Source organism: Opisthocomus hoazin, chromosome 1, assembly GCF_030867145.1.
Source record: "Opisthocomus hoazin isolate bOpiHoa1 chromosome 1, bOpiHoa1.hap1, whole genome shotgun sequence".
NCBI lineage: Eukaryota > Metazoa > Chordata > Aves > Opisthocomiformes > Opisthocomidae > Opisthocomus > Opisthocomus hoazin.
In genome coordinates, this window is record NC_134414.1 from 5,185,896 (window position 1) to 5,209,167 (window position 23,272).

Here is a 23,272-nt window from a genome sequence, read left to right on the forward strand (position 1 = left end):
TTTCCAACCCTCTGGAGACTTATCTGCTGTGCCCCACAAGCCAGGATCAGCGCTGTGCTGCCTTTTGTCCTGATGATCCGCTCCCAGTCATCTCTAGCTCCAACCTGGCCGGTGCAGCCTGGCAGTGCCAACTCTATTAGGGTGGAAGGTCCTAAGAACAAGTCCCCCAAGCCTCCCAGCCTGCACAGTGGGCTGGGAAACCAACTAGGTTGCCAGTGATTCATATGCAAATACTGGGAGCAAGCAGGATGCCAGCTTGTGCCCTGCATCCCAGCGATGCGAGAGGAGCGGAAAGGAGCCAGCCAGCAAACGCAGCAGTGGTGCCCTGCAGAAAGGCGATTTCACTGGGATGGCAACATGCAGGGGCTGGTGGTTATTAATGCCTCTCTTCTGTCTAGTGTGAAATAATACAAGTTGTTCGAAGCGATGCTGGGCAAGAGAGGGAAGGCTGGCTGTGTCCCCTTAGGGGGTTTGACAGTCTTCAGCACAAGGGTTGCTTCATGGAGCTTCCCCAGGGCTGGCTTTGATCCCTGCTATGAGCATTTAAAAATTCAGCCAACAACTGGGAGCAAGTTAGAGGGGAGGGTGCAGAAAGCCACACAGGGGGCAAACCTCCCCTTCTGTCCCCTTCATCCTAAAGGACCTGATTACCTAATTATCACACGTTAATGAGGGGCACTGCAGCTCCTCCCTGACCCAGTGCATTCCTGCTCCAGGCGAGCCGTATTTTATTTATTGGCTTCAGTGTGGTTTCCAGTGAAACAGAGTCCCTACCCAATGAATCGTTCCACCTGGACCTCAATTTGCTCTCCAGATGGCTTGGCCTTCCTAAGCTGCCGTGGTGTGATATATTTTTCCCTGAGCTGCGATGGGTTTTCCCTGGGTCCTGGCTCCTCCCTGGCTGGCTGTTATTGACAGCTGCATGGCTAACGCCCTGTAGCTCTCCGGCATGTCATTCAGCAGAAACAAAAGCAGATTTCTCCCCCACCTCTCCGGCAGTAAGGATAAAGGGGATGCTTTTGTGCTTCCCCGAGCATTGCCGGAGAAGGGCTGAGTGTGCTTTGCGGAGCGGACGCGTCTCCGCGCAGAGCCCCGACGTGGATGGGAGCTCTCTGAGAGGGAAGCTGAGTCTTCGCTAGGTCCCCACCTGGAGAACGCAGCCTGTGGGCCAGGTAACGTTGGACTTCTTGCACTAGCAGCTGGGGAGGCTTGACAAAAAATAAATACAGCATTTGTTGCTGCGTGGTACTTGGATGGAGAGGAGCGTGCATGTGTGAGGGTGACGGGGCAAACCCACTTTTTCTTTGGTGTTGGCATCATTTGTCTCGTGGGTGGACTGGAGGGATGCGAGCTGGGGAAGGGCATTTGGATTAATGAGGGAGGGAGGGGGGTGTTTCTTTGTAAGGAGGTCAGCATGAGCTGTTTCTTCCCAGCACTGAGCCGTGCAGGGCTGTGCGTGACCCTGACGGCTTGGAAATGCGTGCGGATCAGGGAGAGAAGCGAGGATATGGGTGTGTTTGTCTTTCTCGGCTGGACCCGCTTGTGTCGGCGAAACGAGGAGTCCACCGTGCTCTTTGCAAAGGCACCTCTAGAGAGCTGCCTTTGTTGTAACTTCTCTAAACCACTTTGAACCAACTAACAGGGGTTCCCTTCTGTACACAGCCCTGCGCACCCATCAGTGGCGTTTGGGGTGTTTAGAGCCTTCACCCACTCCTACAGGATTTCTCCAACATTTAGTTAGGGCTCATCGTGCTGCTTCACTGCTCTCTGCAGCTCCCCTGAGGCATGGGCAGAGGTGTTTTCCCCATTGCTGGGGCATTCTGGAGGCACAGAGGATACAGTGACACTCTTGGGGTGGTGGGGTGAGGATCCTCAGGGCTAGATTTTGTTGTCCTACATACGGCTACCCTGATGCAGGTGCGGTCAGGAGGTGTCCTCTGGAGCACAGGAGAATCTGAGCACCTTTGGGGTCTGTGGTCAGACATTATGGCTGTCCAGGAGAGGCAGGTGTAGGAAAAGAGATGAAGAACTAGAGCTAAGATAGGGATTTTGACTCCTGAGAAATTCAAGGTAATCCTTCTTAAGGGATGTGCTACCTGCCTTCCTGCAGGGCAGTGTGTGGCCACCAATGTCTCTAACCTGTCACACCAGTGGGGACTTGTGCTCCTGCCAGAGACATGTGGTGAGACGCTCCAGAGCCTGACTTAGGGGGCCCTTAGGAGTAGAGCCTGAGCCCCGCCACAACCAGGCTCTTTGCTCTAACAGAGCCTCAGAGAAGCAATCTAAAACCTGCACAGCTGTGGTAGAAGCTGTGATCAGGAGTGCTCTGCTGATGGCTCTCACTGGCACCCTGCCTTGAGGAGTGGTGCTGACTCCCTGCCATGCTTTTAAAACACAGGTGGTGGCATTGCTGTACCCCTTTTATTTAAACCCCTTTTATTTAACATCTGGCTGGTGAAGAGCAGTTGGGCAAGCACAGGGAGACGCAGGTTCAGTCCCCTCCTCACTCTTCCTCCACCATCTGGGTCTGTGCAACAGCAATGTGTCAGGGTGAGCTTTTGGGGAGAAGTGGAGGAAATGGGGCAGCATCAACCTGTTACTGGGTCTAGGACGGTTGAGGGTTCACAGAATCACAGAATGTAGGGGTTGGAAGGGACCTCTGTGGGTCTTCTAGTGCAACCCTCCTGCCGAAGCAGGGTTACCTACAGTAGGCTGTAGAGGACCTTGTCCAGGAGGGTCTTGAATATCTCCAGAGAAGGAGACTCCACAACCTCCCTGGGCAGCCTGTTCCAGTGCTCCGTCACCCTCAGAGGGAAGAAGTTCTTCCTCATGTTCAGATGGAACTTCCTGTGCTTCAGTTTGTGCCCCTTGTCCTGTCGGTGGGCACTACTGAAAAGAGACTGGCCCCATCCTCCTGACACCCACCCTGAAGAGATTTGTAAGTATATATTAGGTCCCCTCGCAGCCTTCTCCAGGCTAAACAAGCCCAGCTCCCTCAGCCTCCCCTCGTAGGGTTCCTCTCGGCCCAACTCTCCAGCCTGTCCAGGTCTCGCTGGATGGCAGCACAGCCTTCTGGTGTATCTACCACACCTCCCAGTTTGGTGTCATCAGCAAACTTGCTGAGGTTTGGGGGTCTTTGATTCACTCACCATTGCCAGAGATAGTTCTTCTCACTATTTCAATGCCACAATGCTCCTTTGCTTTTCAGACCCTCCCTACCCCCTGCAGAGGCCCTGCTCCCCAGGTGTTACTCTTTACAGGTGATCTGGCTGCCTGCCCCCGACTTGAGTAGGGACAACCCTTTGGGATGTGCAGTTACTTGCAGTCCCCATGCTGAGCACATGACTTTCCCTGTCCTACAGGGATGAGTCCTGCTGCTCATGCTGTCAGTGCGAATTGTGAACCATTAGAGCTCGAATGAGAGAATTCTGCTCTGCTTCACTGCTACCACTTCATGAAGTTCTTTAGGAAAGATTTAAAATCATCTGGGGAACGAATCTAGCAGAAAGGTATGTCAGATGTAGACCTGCTTTTGGGCAGGTCATGTCATAGCTACCTTTGGCAAATCTCAGTCTCACATCCTTACCTCTGGATTTTTGCCTGGAATAAGACGTCTGGGGAAACATGGTGGACAGAAAAAAGTCAAAATACTGCATTGCTCCCAGCTGAGCTGTACCATGGAGCGCTTGCATTTGGGAGGATGGGGAAAACAGTGAATAAGACCAGTGAGACATCAGAAAGAAAGGAAAGGGTGTCGAGGTGTTAGTACAGCACAGCTCGGGCAAGGCAACTGCCTTAAATGAAACATCTCCTAAAATCAGAAGTTGGTCTACTGAGGTGGGGTTGGATTGGAAAGACCTTAGTGCCCATTGCTGTGCTGTAGTTTGGAGGAAAGGTTGGTTACTGAGGAGGAGCATGTGTGCAGATGAAGGGGCAGAGTCTGACTATATCTTGACTGGAATCTGTACTTCCTCTTGGCACTGAGGAAGATGCAGAAACCATGATGGTGTAGAATATTGCAGTCAGATATTTGAATAGTGTACTCTTCTCTTGTCTCCTTCACCACTTCCCAGTCAGGATGCATCGAATGATGAAAGAAGAATCAAGTTTCAGGACAAGCAGCCTGGAAAATGTGACACGGGACTCCAGCAAAGAAAAGCTGCACACGAAGCTCTGCAGCGGGTCCTGCCATGCTGAGCAAATCCTCCAGACATTAAACTCCTACCGGCAGAGCGGCATCTTCACAGATGTGGTGCTATTAATTGATGGACAAGAATTCCCCTGTCACCGTGCCACTTTGTCAGCCAACAGCACATATTTCCGGGCCATGTTTGGTGGCAATCTCAAGGAAGGCCACCAGGATATCATTAATATCCAGAAGATTTCTGCTTCCACTATGTCTCTTCTTCTTGATTATATGTATGGGGGGAACATCATCATTCAGGAGGACAATGTTGAAAGCATCTTGGAACTGTCTGATTTGCTGCAGATCTCCAAGCTCAGAGACACTTGTGTCACCTTCCTGGAAGGCCAGCTTCACCCATGCAATTGTTTGGGCATCATGAAGTTTGCAGATTCATTCTCCATCTCATCTCTGACAGAAAAAAGCAAAAAGTTCATGCTGGAGTGTTTTGTGGAGGTATCATGTCACGAAGAGTTCCTGGAGATGGGTGTGAAGGAGCTGGTTGAATATCTGTCGGATGAGCAGCTGGTGGTCCCCAAGGAGGAAGTGGTCTTTGAAGCGGTCATGCGCTGGGTAAGGCATGATGTACATGCCAGGAAGGGAGCCTTGAAGGACCTCCTTGAGCATGTGCGTCTGCCCCTGCTAGACCCCACCTACTTCCTGGAGAAGGTGGAAATGGATGAACTCATCCAGGACTCAAAGGAGTGCATTCCTTTACTGCACGAGGCTCGCAAGTGCTACATCCTTGGAAATGAGGTCAGCTCTTTGCGATCAAGGCCCAGAAGGTAAAACCCAGTGTCTTCTTCCCTAGACTTGCACAGCCTAGGTTCACAGATCTTAAAGTCTGAGGGAAGTTCTTGGGTATTTTCTTTTTTCTTTTCCTCCATTTGCTTCACTTTTGGTATCCCTGTTTCCAAAATTGAGGTATTGGAGATGTTTGCTTGGCTTAAAGGATTCCTGTGAAGTTCATACTCATGCATGTGGCACTGTTTTTGTTGGTAAGAAGTACTCTAGTCATACTGCCCTGGTTGTGCAATGATGCTATCCAGATCTGTGTCCAGACTATGAGCGAGAACTGGTATTTGTAGCTCTTTATTTCGACCTGCTTTCACCAATGGGTAGAGCACTTGGTTGAGACTTGCTTTCCGTTCTCAGCTCTGCCACTGGTCTGCTCTCATTTCACCTCTTTTGGTCTCTCTCCCATCTTCTCCAAGCTGTCTGTTAGCAGGAAGGCTTGGACCAGTCTCAGTCCTGCTGGCCATCAGCGTGGTGCCTAGCTCTAAGGCATTGCTGCAGGGTAAGGAATTAATGTCCAGGGAAAAAAAGCAGTTACTATCCAGGTGGCTACACAGCTATCCTTAAGTTACTATTTTTAATTCTTTTTCCCCATAGATTTTTTTGATGAACAGCAAGAAGATAAAGAGATGCTGGCCCAGGCAGCTGCCAGTGTAAAGTTGAGTAGGCAAAAAAAAAATAAAAGTGATTTCTAGGGTTGTGTGTGTGTCAGTCTGCACCTTTTTGTGGCTGTGAAGTTTGGATTTGATCAGCTGTGTTCTAAGCCTCTCCTGTTTCTTCACAATGCCACAGGCTCCTTAGGGTGTGCTTGGTAAGAGTGCTGATGGACACATCTGCTCTGGAGTGGGTTGCCACAGCAAACCAAGTGGTTTGCAAGGCTCCCTCTCTTTTTCCAGATGAGATCCATGACCCCCAAGGCTGCAGGGCCAGGGTCTTGTGCATTCCTGCTCTTCCGAATGAGGAGTGCAGGAGTTTTTGCCGCTCAGTAGAGTGTCCTGGGCAGAAGGATGGAGGTTGCCCCAGTGCATCTTAGAAGTCCCAACCTGGCATTTAGGGCACGTTTCTGTCAGGTGCAGGAGATGGTTTGACACTTCTTCTCTGCTCAATAACAGGGTTTGCGGTGGCCTCCTCAAGGATGCAAACAGCTAAAATTCACTGGGGATAAATCCAACCACCCAGCATCCACTTTTTACCTCCCTCCTTTTACAGCTTTGGTCTGCAGTGAATTGTCTCAGCTGGCACAAACCATGGCTGAGCTGGGGATTGGACCAAGTCTTTTAAATCCTCTTTCACCCTCCTCCTTCCTCTCCCCTCCCCTCCTGCAGAGCCGGAGCTACTAGTTGGCAGGATTTTCCTCCCCCTGCTGTCTATCTCGTCTGCTCACTGCTATTAGGGCTGGAGAGAGAAAGATTTCCTGGAAACACAGGCAGAGAGCTTTCTGCAAGAAAGGTGCCAGGAATGGTTTTCCATGCTCGAGGCCGTGCCTTGAGGATTATGAAGTTTGATTGTGCTGAAAGGGGGAGGGTGAGTGGCAGGAGGCAATCTCACAAGGGACTTTTAAAGGTCATTCCCATTTTCTTTCCCTATGCAGTTTGGACCCCTTCCCACCCAAGCTAGGAGGTGCCTTTGATTTGTTCATGCAGACAAATGGGAAGGCGCAGGGGGGTGAAATGGTTTGCCCAGAAAATCAGTAGCTGATGCAGTGGAGGACCTTGCCCTGTCTATGGGACTGTGCTGCCAATGTCCTAGATAGGATAGGAGGGTGATGGAAATGAGCCTGGCCCAGGGACTTATCCATGCCTTTCATGGTCTAGGTTCATGGAGCTGGCAGAAGTCATCATCGTCATTGGGGGCTGTGATAAGAAAGGCCTTCTGAAGCTGCCCTTCACGGACCTCTACCATCCAAAGAGCAGGCAGTGGACAGCCCTCTCCAGCGTGCCTGGCTACACCAAGTCAGAGTTTGCTGCCTGCACACTAAAGAACGATGTGTACATATCAGGTGAGATAGCCTGGACCAGATGGTCCCTTCCTGATTGCAAAGAACAGCATGACAACTTCTTGGACAGCCACTCCTTAGGTCTCTTCACTAGGACTCATTCACATGCATTCCAGCTTTGGAGCAAAGTCACTTCTTGGTGAAGTTTATCCTTAGGTGGTCTGGATTTTGCTGTCCCAAGGAACAATTTCACCTTTGAGGGGGAGGATGGTGGTACTAAACAAACCTTTCACTCCTCTTGGGCATCTGTCAGAAGTGTTCAGCTGTGGAATGAACTGGTTTTGGTGCGTGCTGTCAGACAGGTTTTCCTTAAACATCAGTTTCCTGCCCGTCCCTCACTTAAAATATAATGCCTATCAAATGAGTTCTAGATTAGGGACGGAGCAGTGTAACACGTGCCTTGAAGTCCAGATGGTATTTCCCTTGGGAAGCTCAGTTTACATGACCATAACACAATAACCATATTTTGGCCTAAGTTGCTCCATTGCATGGAGAAGCTATGCAATATTGTAGTGCAGCAAGGTGATGGGGCTGTCCTTGGGATCGCACCAGCCCTACATCCTTCTGTTTTTCAGGAGGACACATCAGCAGTAACGATGTTTGGGTGCTGAGCTCCCAGCTGAATGTCTGGATCAAGGTTGCTTGTCTGCAGAAGGGCCGATGGAGACACAAAATGGCAACACTTCAGGGCAAGGTAGGCAGTGGGCTGAATTTTGGAAGAAACCCTATGGAGCACTGTCCCCCACTTCTCCTACTGCTCAGTACAATGAGAAACTGTCAGTGTGTGTTTGTCTTCTGGGTCATTTAGAGATGGTTTTGATGGGAGAACAACTAGGACATAATCAAGACTTCATTATTTTCAGTTGGGTGTGTGATGTCACGTGAAGTAGTAACAAATGAAGTCACAGAATCACAGAATCACAGAATGGTAGTGGTTGGAAGGGACCTCTGTGGGTCATCTAGTCCAACCCTCCTGCCGAAGCAGGGTCGCCTACAGCAGGCTGCAGAGATCTACCGTGACATAGTCATAGAGTTTATCTAGAGTCATAGACTGGTTGGGTTTGGAAGGGACTTTTAAAGGTCATGTAGTCCAAACCCAAAGTTTTACCATGGCTTGGTGTCTGTGCTTCTGGCCAAGCTATAGCATCCCCTTATATATGCTGTGACAGCGTAGCCCGTTAGGTGAGTCCAGGAGTTTCTAACGGGCTTGCTTTGCTCCTTTTGTGGCAGATCTACGCTGTGGGAGGCTTTGACGGTTTTTACCGCCTCTCCAGCGTGGAGTGCTATGACACCTTCTCCAACAGCTGGTCAACCTTGGCACCGCTGCCTCAAGCAGTGAGCTCGGCGGCTGTGGTCTCCTGCCTGAACAAGCTCTATGTGCTGGGTGGTGCTGTGGACGACACCACTAACACTGACAAGGTATTGCTGGGGTATCAAGAATGGGCGGAGACCTAAAGAAGAAGGTGTGCTAGGGAACGTGGAGGGAAATCATAGAATCATACAATGCTTTAGGTTGGAAGGGACCTTTAGAGGTCACCTAGCCCAACCCCCCTGCAGTGAGCAGGGACATCTTCAACTAGACCAGGCTGCTCAGACCCCCATCCAACCTGACCTTGAATGATTCTAGGGATGGGGGCTCCAATACCTCTCTGGGCAACCTGTTTCAGTGTTTCACTACCCTCATTGTAAAAAATTTCTTCCTTATATCCAGTCTAAATCTACCCTCCCTTAGTTTAAAGCCATTACTCCTTGTCCTATCACAACTGGCCTTGCTAAAAAGATTTTCCCCATGGAAATCAGGAATTGTACTTCAGCTATAAGGGAGCCTTTTTTTTTTGAAGACTAACGAAGGATCCCTTATAAGGGACCCCAATAAGATGAGAAGCCATACATTTAAATGGAAGCCAGTGAGATGTAGGGACCAGAGAGGGAAGGTGTCACAATTTGACAGTGTAATTGGCGTGGTTTGAGTAGAGCTGGTTCTGCTCCAAAGCTGCCTGTGATGTGCTGAGTCTGATAGTGCCCTGTTCCTAGTGAGCCCTGAGGCACCACAGGAACAAACCTCAGACACAGTGGGCAATACCCTGGGGGCTTGTAGTTTGTCTGGGAGACCTGAATGCGAGATAGAATGCTAAAACCCCTCATCCCTTTGCTCACTGCATTGGTCTCTGGGTGTTGAAGATCCCACCCACACTTCTGTCCCTATGTGCTTTTATATATAACAAATAGCAGCTTCATACAAAGCAGGGAGATGAAGTAAATTCATGTTCACATAGCTGCATTTCTCCTCCCAGGTCCAGTGTTATGATCCAGAGGACAACAAATGGACACTCTTGTCTCCCACCCCCTTTTACCAGAGATGCATCAGTGCCGTCTGCTTGGACAACATCATATATGTTGTAGGTGGACTTCTCAGTAAAATCTTCAGCTATGATCCAAGGAAAGACAGCTGGCGAGAAGTGGCCACACTCCCTGGGCCTCTGGTAAGGAAGAGGATTAGGAAAGCAGCTCTGAGCTTTCCCTCTGTCTCTAGAATAGCAGCCGTCTGTGCTTTGCTGAGGTTGAAGGCAAGGAAAAGACACTGTGGGTTTGGCTGTGAGCATGTCAATATGACTTCGTAGAGCAACTCAAACATATATGTACTCACCATCAGTGTTCATGCTGCTTGGAGGATGTCTCTCCCACAGCAAACCCAAGTTTTCTTGCTGAGGCTGGGTCTACACTAGCTATTAATGCCAGTGGAGTGGATCTGTAGGGTGAAACCATTGGTGTTGAGGACCTGTTCTCCACACAATGTGTTTCAGGGTAAGGGTTATGCTGTCTCTAGTCTGGTCTGTGGACTGAGTGTGTACTTGTGGTGGCTGTGTATCTTGGTTTAGTGTCATGGTGGTTTTGCACTCCAAAGCCACGCTGCAATGTGAGCTGTGGCACAGTGAAGAGGAATGGTGGGACTCATCTCATTCTGATCTGAATTAAAAGTCCCATGGCAGTGCACCCTTCTAAGTGGCTTTCACAGGGAGGTGCTGGCTGGGTTTCTGGTATCTTAGTGTGCTTGTGAGTCTAGGGGACTGCCAGAAACAGTAACAGTCCCACCACTGGGTTGAGGCATTTCAAGTGCCTAAACTCTTACTGAAACAGTGAGATTGCAGCACCCCAAGAGCCTGACATCACTTACCTTACCTACTGTTGCTCCCTTCTACTGGGCAGGTGAGAGTTAGAATCATAGAATCATAAAGGTTGGGAAAGACCCCAAAGATCATAAAGTCCAACCATCAACCCAACACCACCATGCCTACTAAACCGTGTCATGAAGTGCCATATCTACACATTTTTTGAACACCTCCAGGGATGGTGACTCCACCACTTCCCATTGCAATGACTCAGCCCTCTGCTAAGTCTAGTGGAAGATGTCCCTGCTCATGGCAGGGGGTTTGGAACCGGGTGATCTTTAAGGTCCCTTCCAACCCTTACCATTCTATGATTCAGCCCCATTGCCTAAAGCTGGAGGCTTGCTCCTCAGCTCTTGGGCTTTCCTTCTGCTTTCCAGGAGAGCTGTGGCCTGACGGTGTGCGGAGGGAAGATTTACATCCTGGGTGGCCGAGACGAGAATGGGGAAGGCACGGACAAAGCATTCACTTTTGACCCAGTAACCGGAATCGTGGAGCAGCAGCCGCCGCTGCAGCGCTGTACCAGTTATCACGGCTGCGTGACCATCCTGCAGCGCATGAACAGATGACCGGGGGCTCCAACTGCAACCACCTCCCACCCAGAACCTCCCCTTGAGACAGTGGGCGCTTAGCATGTGGGCAGACATCTCACATTCGTGCGGGCAAAGGCAACGCAGGGCACTGAAGAAGATGTGCTCCAGCCAGACCCTTAGCAGCCTCCTTTTGTTTTTTCTGGTCTGATGATGCCAATGGCTTTGATGCTGATCTAGGTGAGAGGGTGAAAGGATGCTGGGCTGTGTGAAGCTGCATCACAGACCTTGCCGCAGTAGTATTGAAGTATCCTTGCAGCCCCTGGAACTACTGAATTTGACCTTTACTTAGGTTTTCCTGGCTGTAGAGTACAGTTTCTGTTACATTGGCAACAGAGGCTCGCTGTCCTGCAATGAAACACATTTGCTGCTTTCTGACATCCAAGACTGTTGCAGTAACAACTGCAATTACAGGATCCAATTCTTTAGCTAGAGCTATCAGATATTTGCACATTTAGCTCTGTAGAACCCTGTGTCAAACCACGGTGGTGACCTAAATGGTCATTACCTTTCATGAACAGTTAGTCTCGTTACAGGGGAGAGCTGAGATTGAGACTTCAAAGATGATATCCCAAGAAAATTTCTCCACTAAATCCCCAAAAGCCTGGTTAAGTAGTCCAAGCTCTGACTCCTTTCTGCACATGATGTTATGAGGGTCTATTCCCCTAAAGCACAGAGTGCTGTCTCTTTTCATACATGTTTTGTGATTGGACTGCTGTCTCACTATGTCCTTGACATTGAGAGGACAAGTAAATCGTGTAGCCAAGAGTTCCTTCTTCAGAGAGTAGAGGTAGGGGGAATATTAACATGTAGGATTTAAGCATGAAGACCTGAAGCATGGCAGCCACAGAATCACATCTGGTGCATTTTGGTTCTGGAGTATGCTAGCAAGTATTTAAATAAACTTCATATTTAACAGATTTGATACAGAGTCCCTGGAAGCCTGAAAGTGCAGCTCATTTGGAGGGCAAGCGTTCAGTGACACACACAGCGTTACTCCAAGCTAGTTGGTCTCCAGTCTAGAAATGGTCCTGAGAGCATTTGATTTGGTAGAATAGCCATAGCTTTTGGTGTCAGTGTCTTTAATCCATGACTGGAACTGGTAATTTCTGATGGCTCCATGTAAACATTCATGTTGTTCAACTAGGACTGAGCTGCTGCCAAATGTAGAGTGGGGTCTCTTCAAAACTCCCGTTACTTGTGCATTGCAGGGTGCACTCCTCTACAGCAGGCTGCTGGCTGGCTGCTGTTTCCTCTGCACCTTCCTTTCCTCATCCCAACAATGACTTCTTCTTGAAGTAGAGGAAATGACTACGTCCCCTGGCCCAGATACTCCTCTTTTCAGGGCCTTTCAATTGTCTTAAACATCCTGGTTTTGCCCGCTTCCCCTGTATAGCTGTTTTTTGGGAGGTCCTCTTGAGTACTTCTGTTTCCTGTCAACTCTGAGAAGTTCACGTCTTCTTCGTGATGGTATCAGGCTTACCTGTAAAACATGGCAAAAAGAAGTACCTGCTGAAGAACCAAAATTGGCTGTAACCAGGACATGCTCATCTCCTCTTCTCTTTAGGAAATGTGTGTTCTTCCATTGTCCAAGTGACAAGCAAGGGGTTTCATTGCATGAAATGTACCTTCCGCTCCTCAACGTCTGGAAAGTCTCAGGGCTATCATAGCTGTTTTGTTCATCAAGGTGTGCCATTTGGATGTTCTCAGCCACAAATTCTCCATAAGGCCTGTGCATGTGGGTTAGTCCTTTTATCTGACACTGAGCAGCACAATGCGTCCTTTAAGCAATATAAAGGAGATTCAATGCTGGTGTAGGTTATTCCCTTGAGGAGAGAAAAGGAAATTCATGCTGGTAAGAGGCAATTTTATTTGCAATCAAATAGCACTCACAGTTGAGTCTTTAATGGGAATGGGGATTTCAGGAGAAACTGGGACCTTTCCTTCAGTTAGTTAAATTGGCACAAAAGAAAGCATGAGCACATCAACTCATGCTGTGACAGCCTTTAGGGCCAGGGAGACCTTGATCACAGAATCACGCAATGTTAGGGGTTGGAAGGGACCTCTGGGGATCAGAAGCAGGGTCACCCAGAGCAGGTTGCAGAGGACCTTGTCCAGGTGGGTCTTGAATATCTCCAGAGAAGGAGACTCCACAACCTCCCTGGGCAGCCTGTTCCAGGGCTCTGTCACCCTCAGAGTGAAGAAGTTCTTCCTCATGTTCAGACGGAACTTCCTCTGCTTCAGTTTGTGCCCGTTGTCCTGTCACTGGGCACCACTGGAAAGAGTCTGGCCCTGTCCTCCTGACACCCACCCTGTAGATATCTATAGGCATTTCTAAGGTCCCCTCGCAGCCTTCTCTTCTCCAGGCTGAACAAGCCCAGCTCCCTCAGCCTCTCCTCGTAGGAGAGATGCTCCAGTCCCCTCACCATCCTTGTAGCCCTCCTCTGGACTCTCTCCAGTAGCTCCTCATCTGTCTTGAAGTGGGGAGACCAGAACTGGACACAGTACTGCAGCTGGGGCCTCACTAGGGCAGAGTAGAGGGGAAGGAGAACCTCCCTCGACCTGCTGGCCACACTCCTCCTAATTCATCCCAGGAGACCACTAGCTTTCTTGGCAGCCAGGGCACACTGCTGGCTCATCCACCAGGACGACATCCTCCTATAACATGATTAACCTCCTATAACATGTGAGGACCGCAAATCACAGTCCATCTCTCGTCTCCAAATTTTCCTCTCTTACTGCTCTGCAGTGCCTTAAGCAATTCACTGCTTTGGTATGGGCGCCCCTTCAAAGTGTATGACTTGGGACCCGTTATCTCCACATCGTCCCATGACTCGTATGGCCAAGGGGGTTCTTAATTCTCCACAGACAGTCCTATTAGCAAGTCCATCCTCTTGGTCTGCACTTTGGAGAACACTGCTGGTGTTTCAAGAGGATGAGCGCATCCAGAGCTTGCAAGGGCATGCACTGAGCAAAGTCTGCTCAGCTGAGGGTGGTGAGCATCGCGAGGCGTCACGCCTTATAAAAGGGGTGCCAAATTTCTGCCTTGCCTAAGGTATATAGAGTGGGGCTGAGACCACAGACATATCTCCCTTGGCTGCTGGCAGATCTTTGTGCTCTTGTTCTTGAAAAGAGCACAGTAATGTATTTGGGCATAGCAATAGCCTTGATAGGAAGAGTTTCTCCAGTTGTATTTACAACTTCTCTTTCCACAGTCTATCCTGATTTTCCTAACGCCTCCTGGGAGTCTCCTGCTGTATTTCTCACCTTATTCCTGTAGAAGTAAGCACACCCAGAAGGGTGGAAGATGTATGGTGCGTTGCTATAGGTATAACATGGTGGTGGAAGTTGTGGCATAGATACTAAAACGTTTGCCTTGTTCTTGGTCCTGATATTCATTGTACCATTGAAATGTGTTTGTATTTTGTAAAGGCTGTGAGCTGTGTGGGCATGTAGGGGAGGGTTAGGCAAGAAATTTAACTTGATTTTATTTAGAAATGAATATTCACCTTGACTCCTAAGAGCTTTTACTGCAGGAATTTCATTTGTGCATGTTGCTTCATGGCATTCCAAAAACATATTGTTGATGGAGCATCAGAGGAGCTTTGGGAGCACTACCCTTGAGGTGTCCCAGTGTTTGTCTGGTATTCTCGGTCTAAGCACACAGGAAGTTCAAGGTATTGCTTTTTGTCTGCAGGGAATGGTATCTTTTACTATTGTATGGGGTCATGGCCATGTCAGTGTAGAGAAGGTGCTTGGATCATTCAAACTCAGCCGAAGGATGGGAAAAGTTTTACTCATCTTCTGGCATGATGGAAAGAGTATTTCCAGAGAAAATGAAAGAATCGTTTGTCGTGGCTGATTCTTGCTCTTTCTTGGTGTGGCAGAAGAACACAAAGCATGAAGCTGCCTGCCACTGTACTCCGCTTCTGTTTCTGAGCAGACTTTTCTCAGCCCACATGTAGAGTACCTCCTTGCTGTGTTTACAGTAATGCACAGACTTGCTGTGGGAGCTCTGCATAGCAAAAGTTGTAGAAGAAAGTAGTGATCATCTGCAAAGCATGTGCAGTAGTTTCAGCTTTATGTATTTAAGCTTTTAAAAACAAAATAAATGGCTTTTTTTGCACTCCAAACAGCGACTGTCAATCACTGTCAAGCTGTACTTGAACCATCTCTTCCTCCTCCCATCCTCTTGGTTTTCCTGCTGCCTTGTCTCAGCAGTTGTGTTATTTTGGGTATGTTTGTATTTTGGATGCGAGCCAGAGGGAAGAAAAAGCTTTTTGTGAACAAATCACATGGATGGTGTAGACAGCAAGATCTTCAGGGACTGACAACATCTGTCCATGACACATAAACTAGAAGAATTATAAATAACTTGAAAGACAGCTGCTATGGAAAGCAAGCTGAATTGTTTAGTAGCCTTTGCTACCTAGTAAAAATCGCCTTTTTCATGAAGGCAAAAGAGACGTGATGCAACTGGGCAAGAAACAAATGCCACCCAGCACTAGGGAAGACTCCTGTGGAGCAGAGTCCAGAGAGGGATTCGGTGGCTAAAGTGGAGAAGCAGCTGAAATAGTTTTCCATGTGACACTGTTAGCAGAGGCGTGATTCTGGAATGTGTGAGCAGAGGGATGACACAGAGGGCCATGCTGGGTCCCTGCTATCATTGCAGTGGAGAAGTGACTACGGGAACAGATCCATTTGGTGGAGTATGTGAAAATCCTAAGGGTCAGAGCCCTCAAATTTATTCAGGAGTGGGATAAGGATTACATTGTGCTCAATCTGTGGTATTTAGCAGAAAGAAGGCACAGACACTTCTGATACCAAGTTTTGGCGACCTGAATGTCTTGTAGGTACCTTCACAAACACTTCTGGGTCCTTCAGTTCCCCAGCAAGAAAAGCCCAATTGTAGGAAGATCAAGTAATCTAAATCTAAACAAGTGTTTATACACCTGAGCTGAGGTTTTGTAAGCTTCAGCTTTCACCAATCAGAAAGCCCGGTGCACTTCTCAAAAATAGAAACTGGAGCCTCCTCCAAAGTCAGTAGGGAAAAGGGACCCCTCTAAAGAATGAGTAAAGTCCCTTGTCTTACATGTGTCTCTTGGAGCAAGATGAGTAGCCCGCTGGAGTTACCTCTTGCTCTTGGTGGACTTGAAAGAGACCTTGATGACTCCTTTGGAGTAGCTACCTAACCTTTAGACAGAAAAGGTTTACTTTAGGAGGAAGCCTCCTACCCTGAAAGCGCTTTATATCAAGACTAGATGCATTTTTGAAAAAGATGTTTTAGTTCTACCCAAATTATCACACTCTTGGGAAATGTGATAAATAAAGGAATAATAATAGTACTTGTCTCCAAGAAATTTTGAGCCTGCAGTTGCACGGAGTGAAACCATCTGCCTCCAGCTCTAGTCTGCTGTGGTATCATGGAGACGTCACTAGTTTGTGCTTTGGCAGAAGGTGAGAGCCATCAGTGCTTCACAGTGGACACCTGAGGGAACGTTTTTCACCACCCAATGCTCTCTACATAATGCAAGGCTGAGATAGCTGCATTTAGGCAAAGCTTTCTCAAGGGAGGCTTGCTCAAGGCTTACTCATGGGAGAGGATGACAACTCCCCACTATTTTGCCATGGACTGAGATTGGGCTAAGCCCACCACTGACTTCCAGAGACCCAGAGAGACTACCTTAAGACTTTTGTTGACTTGCCATCTACCTTGCCTACCGACATCACTGGTCGTAGAAACCGTTTCATCCTCTCATTCCCCATGCTGCCCTTTCACCTCTCTTAAGGCCAAACCTTCCTCATCTAGTTTTGTCTTGTCACATACAGTCTTGGCCTCCAGAGATACATCGCTTGCCCCATGACATCCCCGTGGCCTGGGCTGGTTTGTCTGCTCCTGCTCCTTCTTGACCGATCACTTCAGGCGTGATGCATGTGCTAATGAATCCAGCTTATTTGCTCATATGGTATTTGTTGGTTTTAATCCACGGAGCTGAAAAACCACCTCCCCAGCACAAATGTGGCACAGCATCACTGCACTGCAGCCCGTGGAGATGCTGAAGCTGTCTTTGCATTCAGCTCTCTAGCTGGGAGGAGATGATGCTATCATCGTGGGGCAGGAGAGCGGTGCGCAGGGATACAAGTCCCATCTGAAAGGACGAGGTAGCGCTGATTAACGCAGATTAAGGGTCACAATAGCCAGCTGGGAACTGGTAGGCAGAGATAATAGCAGTTTCAGTGGCTGTCTCTCTAGCTTTAAATATTCCTGTAAGAAGGAGAAGGGGGGCTGGAACTGTGTCAGATATATTGCAAGGTTGATATGACCAGATTTATTTCCTATTAAATGTAAATAATGGTAGGACAAGCAGGCTCACTCCGACCCAGTATCCAGCTTCAAATTCCCACTTCATGTGGAATAAGTTGTTTACCATTTTGTAGCGATAAGGATTGGATCCTGCTTTTAAGACTCCTACACACACTGCAGCTCTCCATGGGTGCAAGCACTGGGTTGTGTGTATAGACACAACACGGATGGTCCAGCTGTTGGGGTTCATGTGTTGGTTCTCAACTGCTTCATCTCACATGAGAGCTTGTGCGTGAATGCAAGGAGAGGATTCCCAAGTCCTGAGACTCAGTACCGAGCAGCAGCTGATATTTTATGGGCTATATACTGTTTTTCACCCTGTGGCCATACAAAATCACAAGGTAGGCTGAGAACGATTGCAAAGTAGAAAAACAAAGATGCTCCTAGGTATGAAAACAGCAGACAAAACTGGGTGACCTAAAAGTCCTAAGCATTTCAAGTTGAACTAAATACTTCTTTACTTGAAAGTCAGAGATTTACACTGAGGCCCTAGATCCTCCAGAAGCTTTGATGGGCTCTAGGTATACCCTTTGCTGGCTTACATGCGTCTTGGATTAACAAGAATGAAAAATGCTGATTTAACAATCTCAGCAGTCTAGGAAGTGATCACAGAATCACAGAATCACAGAATAGTAGGGGTTGGAAGGGACCTCTGTGGGTCATCTAGTCCAACCCTCCTGCCGAAGCAGGGTCACCTACAGCAAGGTGCACAGGACCTTGTCCAGGCGGGTCTTGAATATCTCCGGAGAAGGAGACTCAACAACCTCCCTGGGCAGCCTGTTCCAGTGCTCCGTCACCCTCAGAGGGAAGAAGTTCTTCCTCATGTAAGTGATCAAAGTCTTAGGACTATACCTGAAAAATGAAACAGAAAAGAGGGCACCTTCCCCTGAAGGGAGGGTGAGGGACTTGGTGCTTTGTTACAGAGCAATCGGTTGATGCACAAAGCACAAGTATTGCTGGAAGGTCACCCAGAAATGAATCCACATGAGCTGGAGCATAGATGATAGAAGGTGGGGTGAAGGAGACACCTTTCTCAAGCAGATACTGGGCTTGGAGCAAGCATTGCCCCTCCCACCTTTGCAAAGATATCAAGATCCAAAGTACATACAGTTCATTTTGCATCAGACAGGCATGATGGTATCAGACTGAGACAGCAGCACTCACCCAGCCCCAGAGAGCTGGAAATTTGCACATAAGCAACCTGGGAGTGAGCAACTTACCCCAAAACACCGCTAGATGCAGAAGGGGTTGTTGGGGTTTGGGTTGTCCCCAACAACCTTGGGGTTACCACACGTAACATCTCTGAGGAAGGTACTTCTTGTCCCACAAATCTGGCCAAGGGTACCCCACTGCTCTGCATGGGGAGGTTGGCCGGGCCCCCATCCAGCCTGGGCTTGGCAAAATGCTGGTCATTGACAGTCTGCGCGGGGTCTCCTTCTTCGGTTCCCATTAATCTCTGCAGAAAGGGGATTCAGAGGCATGCCTGGGCTGTGGCCAGCAGCCTTTGTGCTCACCGCTTTGGTGACAGAGCCTGTTTTCAACGAACCGCCGAGACACCGAAAGGAGAATGAAAGCCTCTGTGTGCAACGAGCCCCACCAGCGGCAGAAAACTGGGGCTGTTCTGCACGGAGGAGCCGCAGCTGCTTGAGAAGGCTATTCCACCCACGTAAGCTGCTTGGGCAGCTATGTCCTCTGTGTGGGGTAGGGACACTCAAAGGAGTGGTGAGAGCTGGATGCAGAGGCTCAAGAGGTGGGGAAAAACCAGTGTGTGGAGCAAAATGGGGGGGTTTCTTTGTGATAATGTATAATAAAGGTAAATAAGAGCTAAACTGTGGTTGCTTCAGTAATTAAGTAGATCTGCCTAGCTCACTACATGTGGCTCTCGCTGTTGAAATATGCTTTGCTCCTTTTAACATTCTTGTGAGGTGGGGGAATACCCCAGTCAGGGGCAGCATTGGAAACACAAGAGATACACGAAGACCCAGCTCTGCAAAGCTGTTGGGTGCCCTGAAGTATTTCTCCAGCCTAAGGAATAGATAGAGGCCGTGGTGACTTGTCCAAGGACTCAGGTAAGAAGCGAAGACGGGAGCTAGGGGTAAGAGTCTCCCCATGTGACTTAAACCACATTATGGAGGCACTGGTGTTAAAACGCTACAGCTGATAAAGAGATTTGGATCACCTTCTGGTGGTCTTTTCTGTCTTCATTGAATATAAAAGGAGCGAATATCAGATAGGGTGATAAATTCGATTCATCAGTTAACTTCCTTAAGCTGAGGGACAGTCACTAGAGCCTGGTCATGGGCTGGTATAAGTATATAACTAGCTTTAGTCTTGAACTCTGGTGCAGCATCTTAAAATCCCTGCTTCTGATGCACCTTTAGCCATCTCTGAAGTTGCACTGCTTAAATCTGTCTGGTCTACCTTCTTCTTCATATCTTATTTGTCCATTAAAAATGTACCTTTAGCAGGAATTGTGGCCAAACGCAACAGCAAAAAGTTCTGTTTTCCCTACATATATTTTTAACAAATATTTGTCAAACCTCTGCACTGTTTTTAAAATGTCATAGTTGTGTTTGTCCCCCTTAACAGCTGAACTTGATTTAGGTCACTTCTGACCATTTTGTTTTGGAAATGAGCTATATATTTTGATGCACCTTGGCTCTTTCTCATTCCAACCCACAACTCCACACCTGAAGAGCATGTGGTGCAAAACCTGCTCTTGCATTGACCCAACCAACCAAACCAGAGAAATGTGAACTGGGTAGCAGATCTGGGCATCTGAAGAGCTCTGGGATGTAACAAAAAAAAAAAATCTTTAGAAAAAATGAAATAGCTGGGGTTTTGTCCACATGGCACAGCTCATCTTTCCCCCTGTGCTTTGAGGAAGCCTGGAAAGGTCCCACTGGGATGCAGTTCATCCTCCTGCAATAAAAATAGTACCTTGGTGTTATGGGTTTGCGTGGCAAGGTTTTGGTAGCAGGGGAGCTATAGGGACGGCTTCTGTGAGAAGCTGCGAGAAGCTTCCCCCATGTCTGATAAAGCCAGTGCCAGTTGGCTCTAAGACAGACCCATTGCTGCCCAAGGCCAAGCCATTCAGCGACGGTGGTAGCACCTCTGTGGTAACACATTTAAGTAGGGGAAGAAAAAAAACTGCGGTAAATCGGCAGTGAGGAGAGAGGAGTGAGATGATGTGAAAGGAGCAACTCTGCAGACACCAGGGTCATTGAAGAAGGGAGGGGGGAGGAAGTGCTTGAGATGCTGAGCAGAGAGTCTTCCCTTGCAACTCATGATGAAGACTATGGTGAGGCAGGTTATCCCCTTGCAGCCCATGGAGGTCCACGGTGGAGCAGATCTCCACCTGTAGCCCATGGAAGGGACCCCACGCCGGAGAAGGGGGATGCCTGAAGGAATCTGTGACCCCATGGGGAGCCCACACTGGAGCAGTCTCCTGCCAGGACCTGTGGACCTGTGGAGAGAGAAGCCCACGCCGGAGCAGGTTTGTTGGCAGGGCTTGTGACTCCATGGGAAGGAACTCATGCTGGGGCAGCCTGTTCCTGAAGGACTGCACCCCGTGGGAGGGACCCACACTGGGGCAGTTCGTGAAGAGCTGCAGCCCGTGAGAAGGACTCATGCTGGAGAGGACTCACTGCTCGGGGGGAGGAGGGAGAGAAACAGGAGTGAAGCTGAGCCCTGGAAGAAGGGGGCTTGTCTTGACCCTCGAGCCTTTCATATTTCCTCTCCCCTGTCCAGCTGAGGAGGGGGAGTGATAAAGCGGTTTTGGTGGTCACCTGGCATTTATCCAGGCCAAACCAAAACACTTGGTCATGCTTGGGCCACCCCCCACAGATGCATGTCCTCTTAGCAGCTTTAATATGATATCGCATGTATCACCCACCTTCACCTGCAGATTAATTAAGCCCTCGAGGTAGATACTGGCTTATATTAGTCCGTATCTGCCTTCTTTCTGGAGAGCAGAGCAACTCTGTGTGAAGTCTTTAGGTTGACCCAGTATTTGTCTTTGACAACTCTTCCCTGTCTGACCTCAACCAAGTCATTTAACCTACCAGATACCCCTGTTCCCTCATCAGTGAGTCCAACATACCATCATGCTCCACTCTATAGCACCGGTCCCTGAAGAAAAAGCTGCAGCTGGATCAAACGGAATTCTTTACTGTGCTAGAAGAGAGCTGAAGAAGCACAGCACAACAGCCTTCATTTCGGGAATAGGTGGGTGAAGTGCAAAAAAATAAAGTAAACTAAGACTTTAAATGAAAGAATCATGTCTCTGGTGTCTACAGAAATTCTTTGAGCAGTTCAGTGAATGAGTAACTGAAAGGACAACTACTTGACAGTCTATTTTGATTTCTTTATCTAAATTATATGTATTTTAAATAAATATTTATCTAACACACATATGATTTAGAAAGGATTAGCCAAACAGGGGATTACAGCCAATCTAATTTGGCAAGAGGCCATTACGGCTTAAGATAAAGGTTAAGATATGGAGATAGGAACTCCACAACCGTGTAGGTATGATGTTCACTAAGTAAGAGCAGAAAAATGTCAGCAGTGAAATAATCCTTGACAAAATGGTGCACAACACAAGCTACGAAAGGGCATAAAATCTTCTTGAGGGCCTTGAGCCCGTGCAGTTTTCTTTTCACAGCTGGCTCTGACGAGCTTTTCATCACCTTGATCCTGTCTCCATCCTACTTTCCATGGGGAGCCAGCACTCGTAGTTGCGTCCCTGGCGAGCTGCTTGCTTCTCTGCTGTTTCCAGCAACCCTTTCAGCTGTATTATAACGTTCCTCTGACTCTCACATGTCTGGGCAAGCTCTCTCAGTGCCTCTTGTAGCTGGGGTATCTGTTGCTTTTCTTTCTCATATTGCTGCTGTAGACTTTCCAATTTGTCCTCGAGCCACTGAGCATGATTTTTGATTTTTTGAGCTTCACTTCTCTTTCCTAGCATGTCTGTTGCAGTTTGACAGTCTTGACACACAGCCTGCTGGTCAGCCATAACATTGATTTGCAAGACGAGTTGTTTGTTGGCCCTTTTCAGGGTTTTGGTTTTGTATTCCAGTAGTCGTAGCCTTTCTTCCTTTTGTTGCACTGTGTCTTTCATGTTCTTCCTTTCCTTCTGCAACTCTTCTATCAACATCTTGTAACAGCCCATCTTGGCTTGTGAGCCACGGTTCAGAATTTGCACATCCTTCATTTCTTCTCTCAGCTCATAGTTTCGTATGCTGAGGTTGGTAACCAGATCTCTGAGGCCCCATATCTGATTTTGCAATGTTTTGTTGAAAAAGGTCAGATTCTGAAATGACATTTGCTGGGGATGCCCGTGCTAGTGGCGGAGGAAAGGTGTGGGCTCTGTAGAGGTGAAGCTTTGGAAAACTGTGGAGGAAGAGGAGAGGGGAAGAAGAAAAAAAATAAGTAAAAAATTGATCACTTTTTGATTATTCTAAATATGATGTTTAATGTTACTGCATTTGACCACCTATCCTGCTTCTAATGACCATTTCTCTGTATCAGCAGCACCATTTTTAATACATCATTACTCACATGGATCAGAGCTGCTGTGAAAATTTGGGCCCATCCCTTTGGCCCTGCAAGAACAGAAATCTGCAATACTTGCTCTGGGCATACTGGAAAGTGTATGGCTGAAGTCCAAGCAAACCAGGCTGCAACCACCTTCAGATATAGTTCACAACCATCAGCCTAAAGAAATTTCTCCCAACAAGTCTGCATCTTCCCTAGACTATTTCACCCCCTTCCTTTCCTTTTAGAAAGACTATGACTAAGACCCTTTTAACCAAGAAGCCTGGATTGAACCAAGAACCTGTCAAGAAAATGTGAAAATAGACACAGCAAAGCCTATTTTCTCAGGATCAAGAGGTTTTTTCCCCCCTTCACTCCAAGCAGTGCACTCCCAGAGCCCACGTCTCAAGAAGAAATTACAAATAATAGAGGAGATTTATGCTTTTGGGAGACATGTGCTCTCTGCTTCGTTTTTCCTCTAATTAAGGCATTCCAGAAGTTATTGCAGGAGGTGTCAGCAATGGTATCGAAGCTCCCCATACTGACTAACGCAGCCTCCTCCGTTTTTTAACTTTTAGGGCCTGATGCAGTATGTAGGCGAGTTAATAAAAAGCCTTTTACTGACTAGCACAGCCTCAG

At 48.1% G+C, this 23,272-nt stretch overlaps 1 protein-coding gene across 2 annotated transcripts; it reads left to right on the plus strand.

Moving 5' to 3' along the window:
- The first annotated feature begins 982 nt into the window (after positions 1-982).
- Positions 983-17,714, plus strand: KLHL35 (kelch like family member 35). 2 transcript variants are annotated; one of them, XM_075415545.1, is made up of 7 exons: positions 983-1,172; positions 4,074-4,968; positions 6,793-6,977; positions 7,550-7,668; positions 8,205-8,393; positions 9,269-9,457; positions 10,522-17,714. In XM_075415545.1, exons 2-7 carry the CDS (start codon positions 4,079-4,081, stop codon positions 10,708-10,710), a joined length of 1,761 nt encoding a protein of 586 aa, XP_075271660.1. In that variant the 5' UTR covers positions 983-1,172; positions 4,074-4,078; the 3' UTR covers positions 10,711-17,714. The 2 variants fall into 2 exon arrangements, with proteins under 2 accessions (XP_075271660.1, XP_009943792.1); XM_009945490.2 differs by having other exon boundaries at positions 4,078-4,968.
- Positions 17,715-23,272: the final 5,558 nt, after the last annotated feature.

What these genes read in the sequence shown, in the direction of transcription:
- KLHL35 (XM_075415545.1), top strand. Translation starts at nt 4,079, where the DNA reads ATGCATCGAATGATGAAAGAAGAATCAAGTTTCAGGACAAGCAGCCTG. An exon ending in ACACCACTAACACTGACAAG is followed by an intron (nt 8,394 to 9,268) that starts GTATTGCTGGGG and finishes TTCTCCTCCCAG; the next exon opens with GTCCAGTGTTATGATCCAGA. An exon ending in CCACACTCCCTGGGCCTCTG is followed by an intron (nt 9,458 to 10,521) that starts GTAAGGAAGAGG and finishes TCTGCTTTCCAG; the next exon opens with GAGAGCTGTGGCCTGACGGT.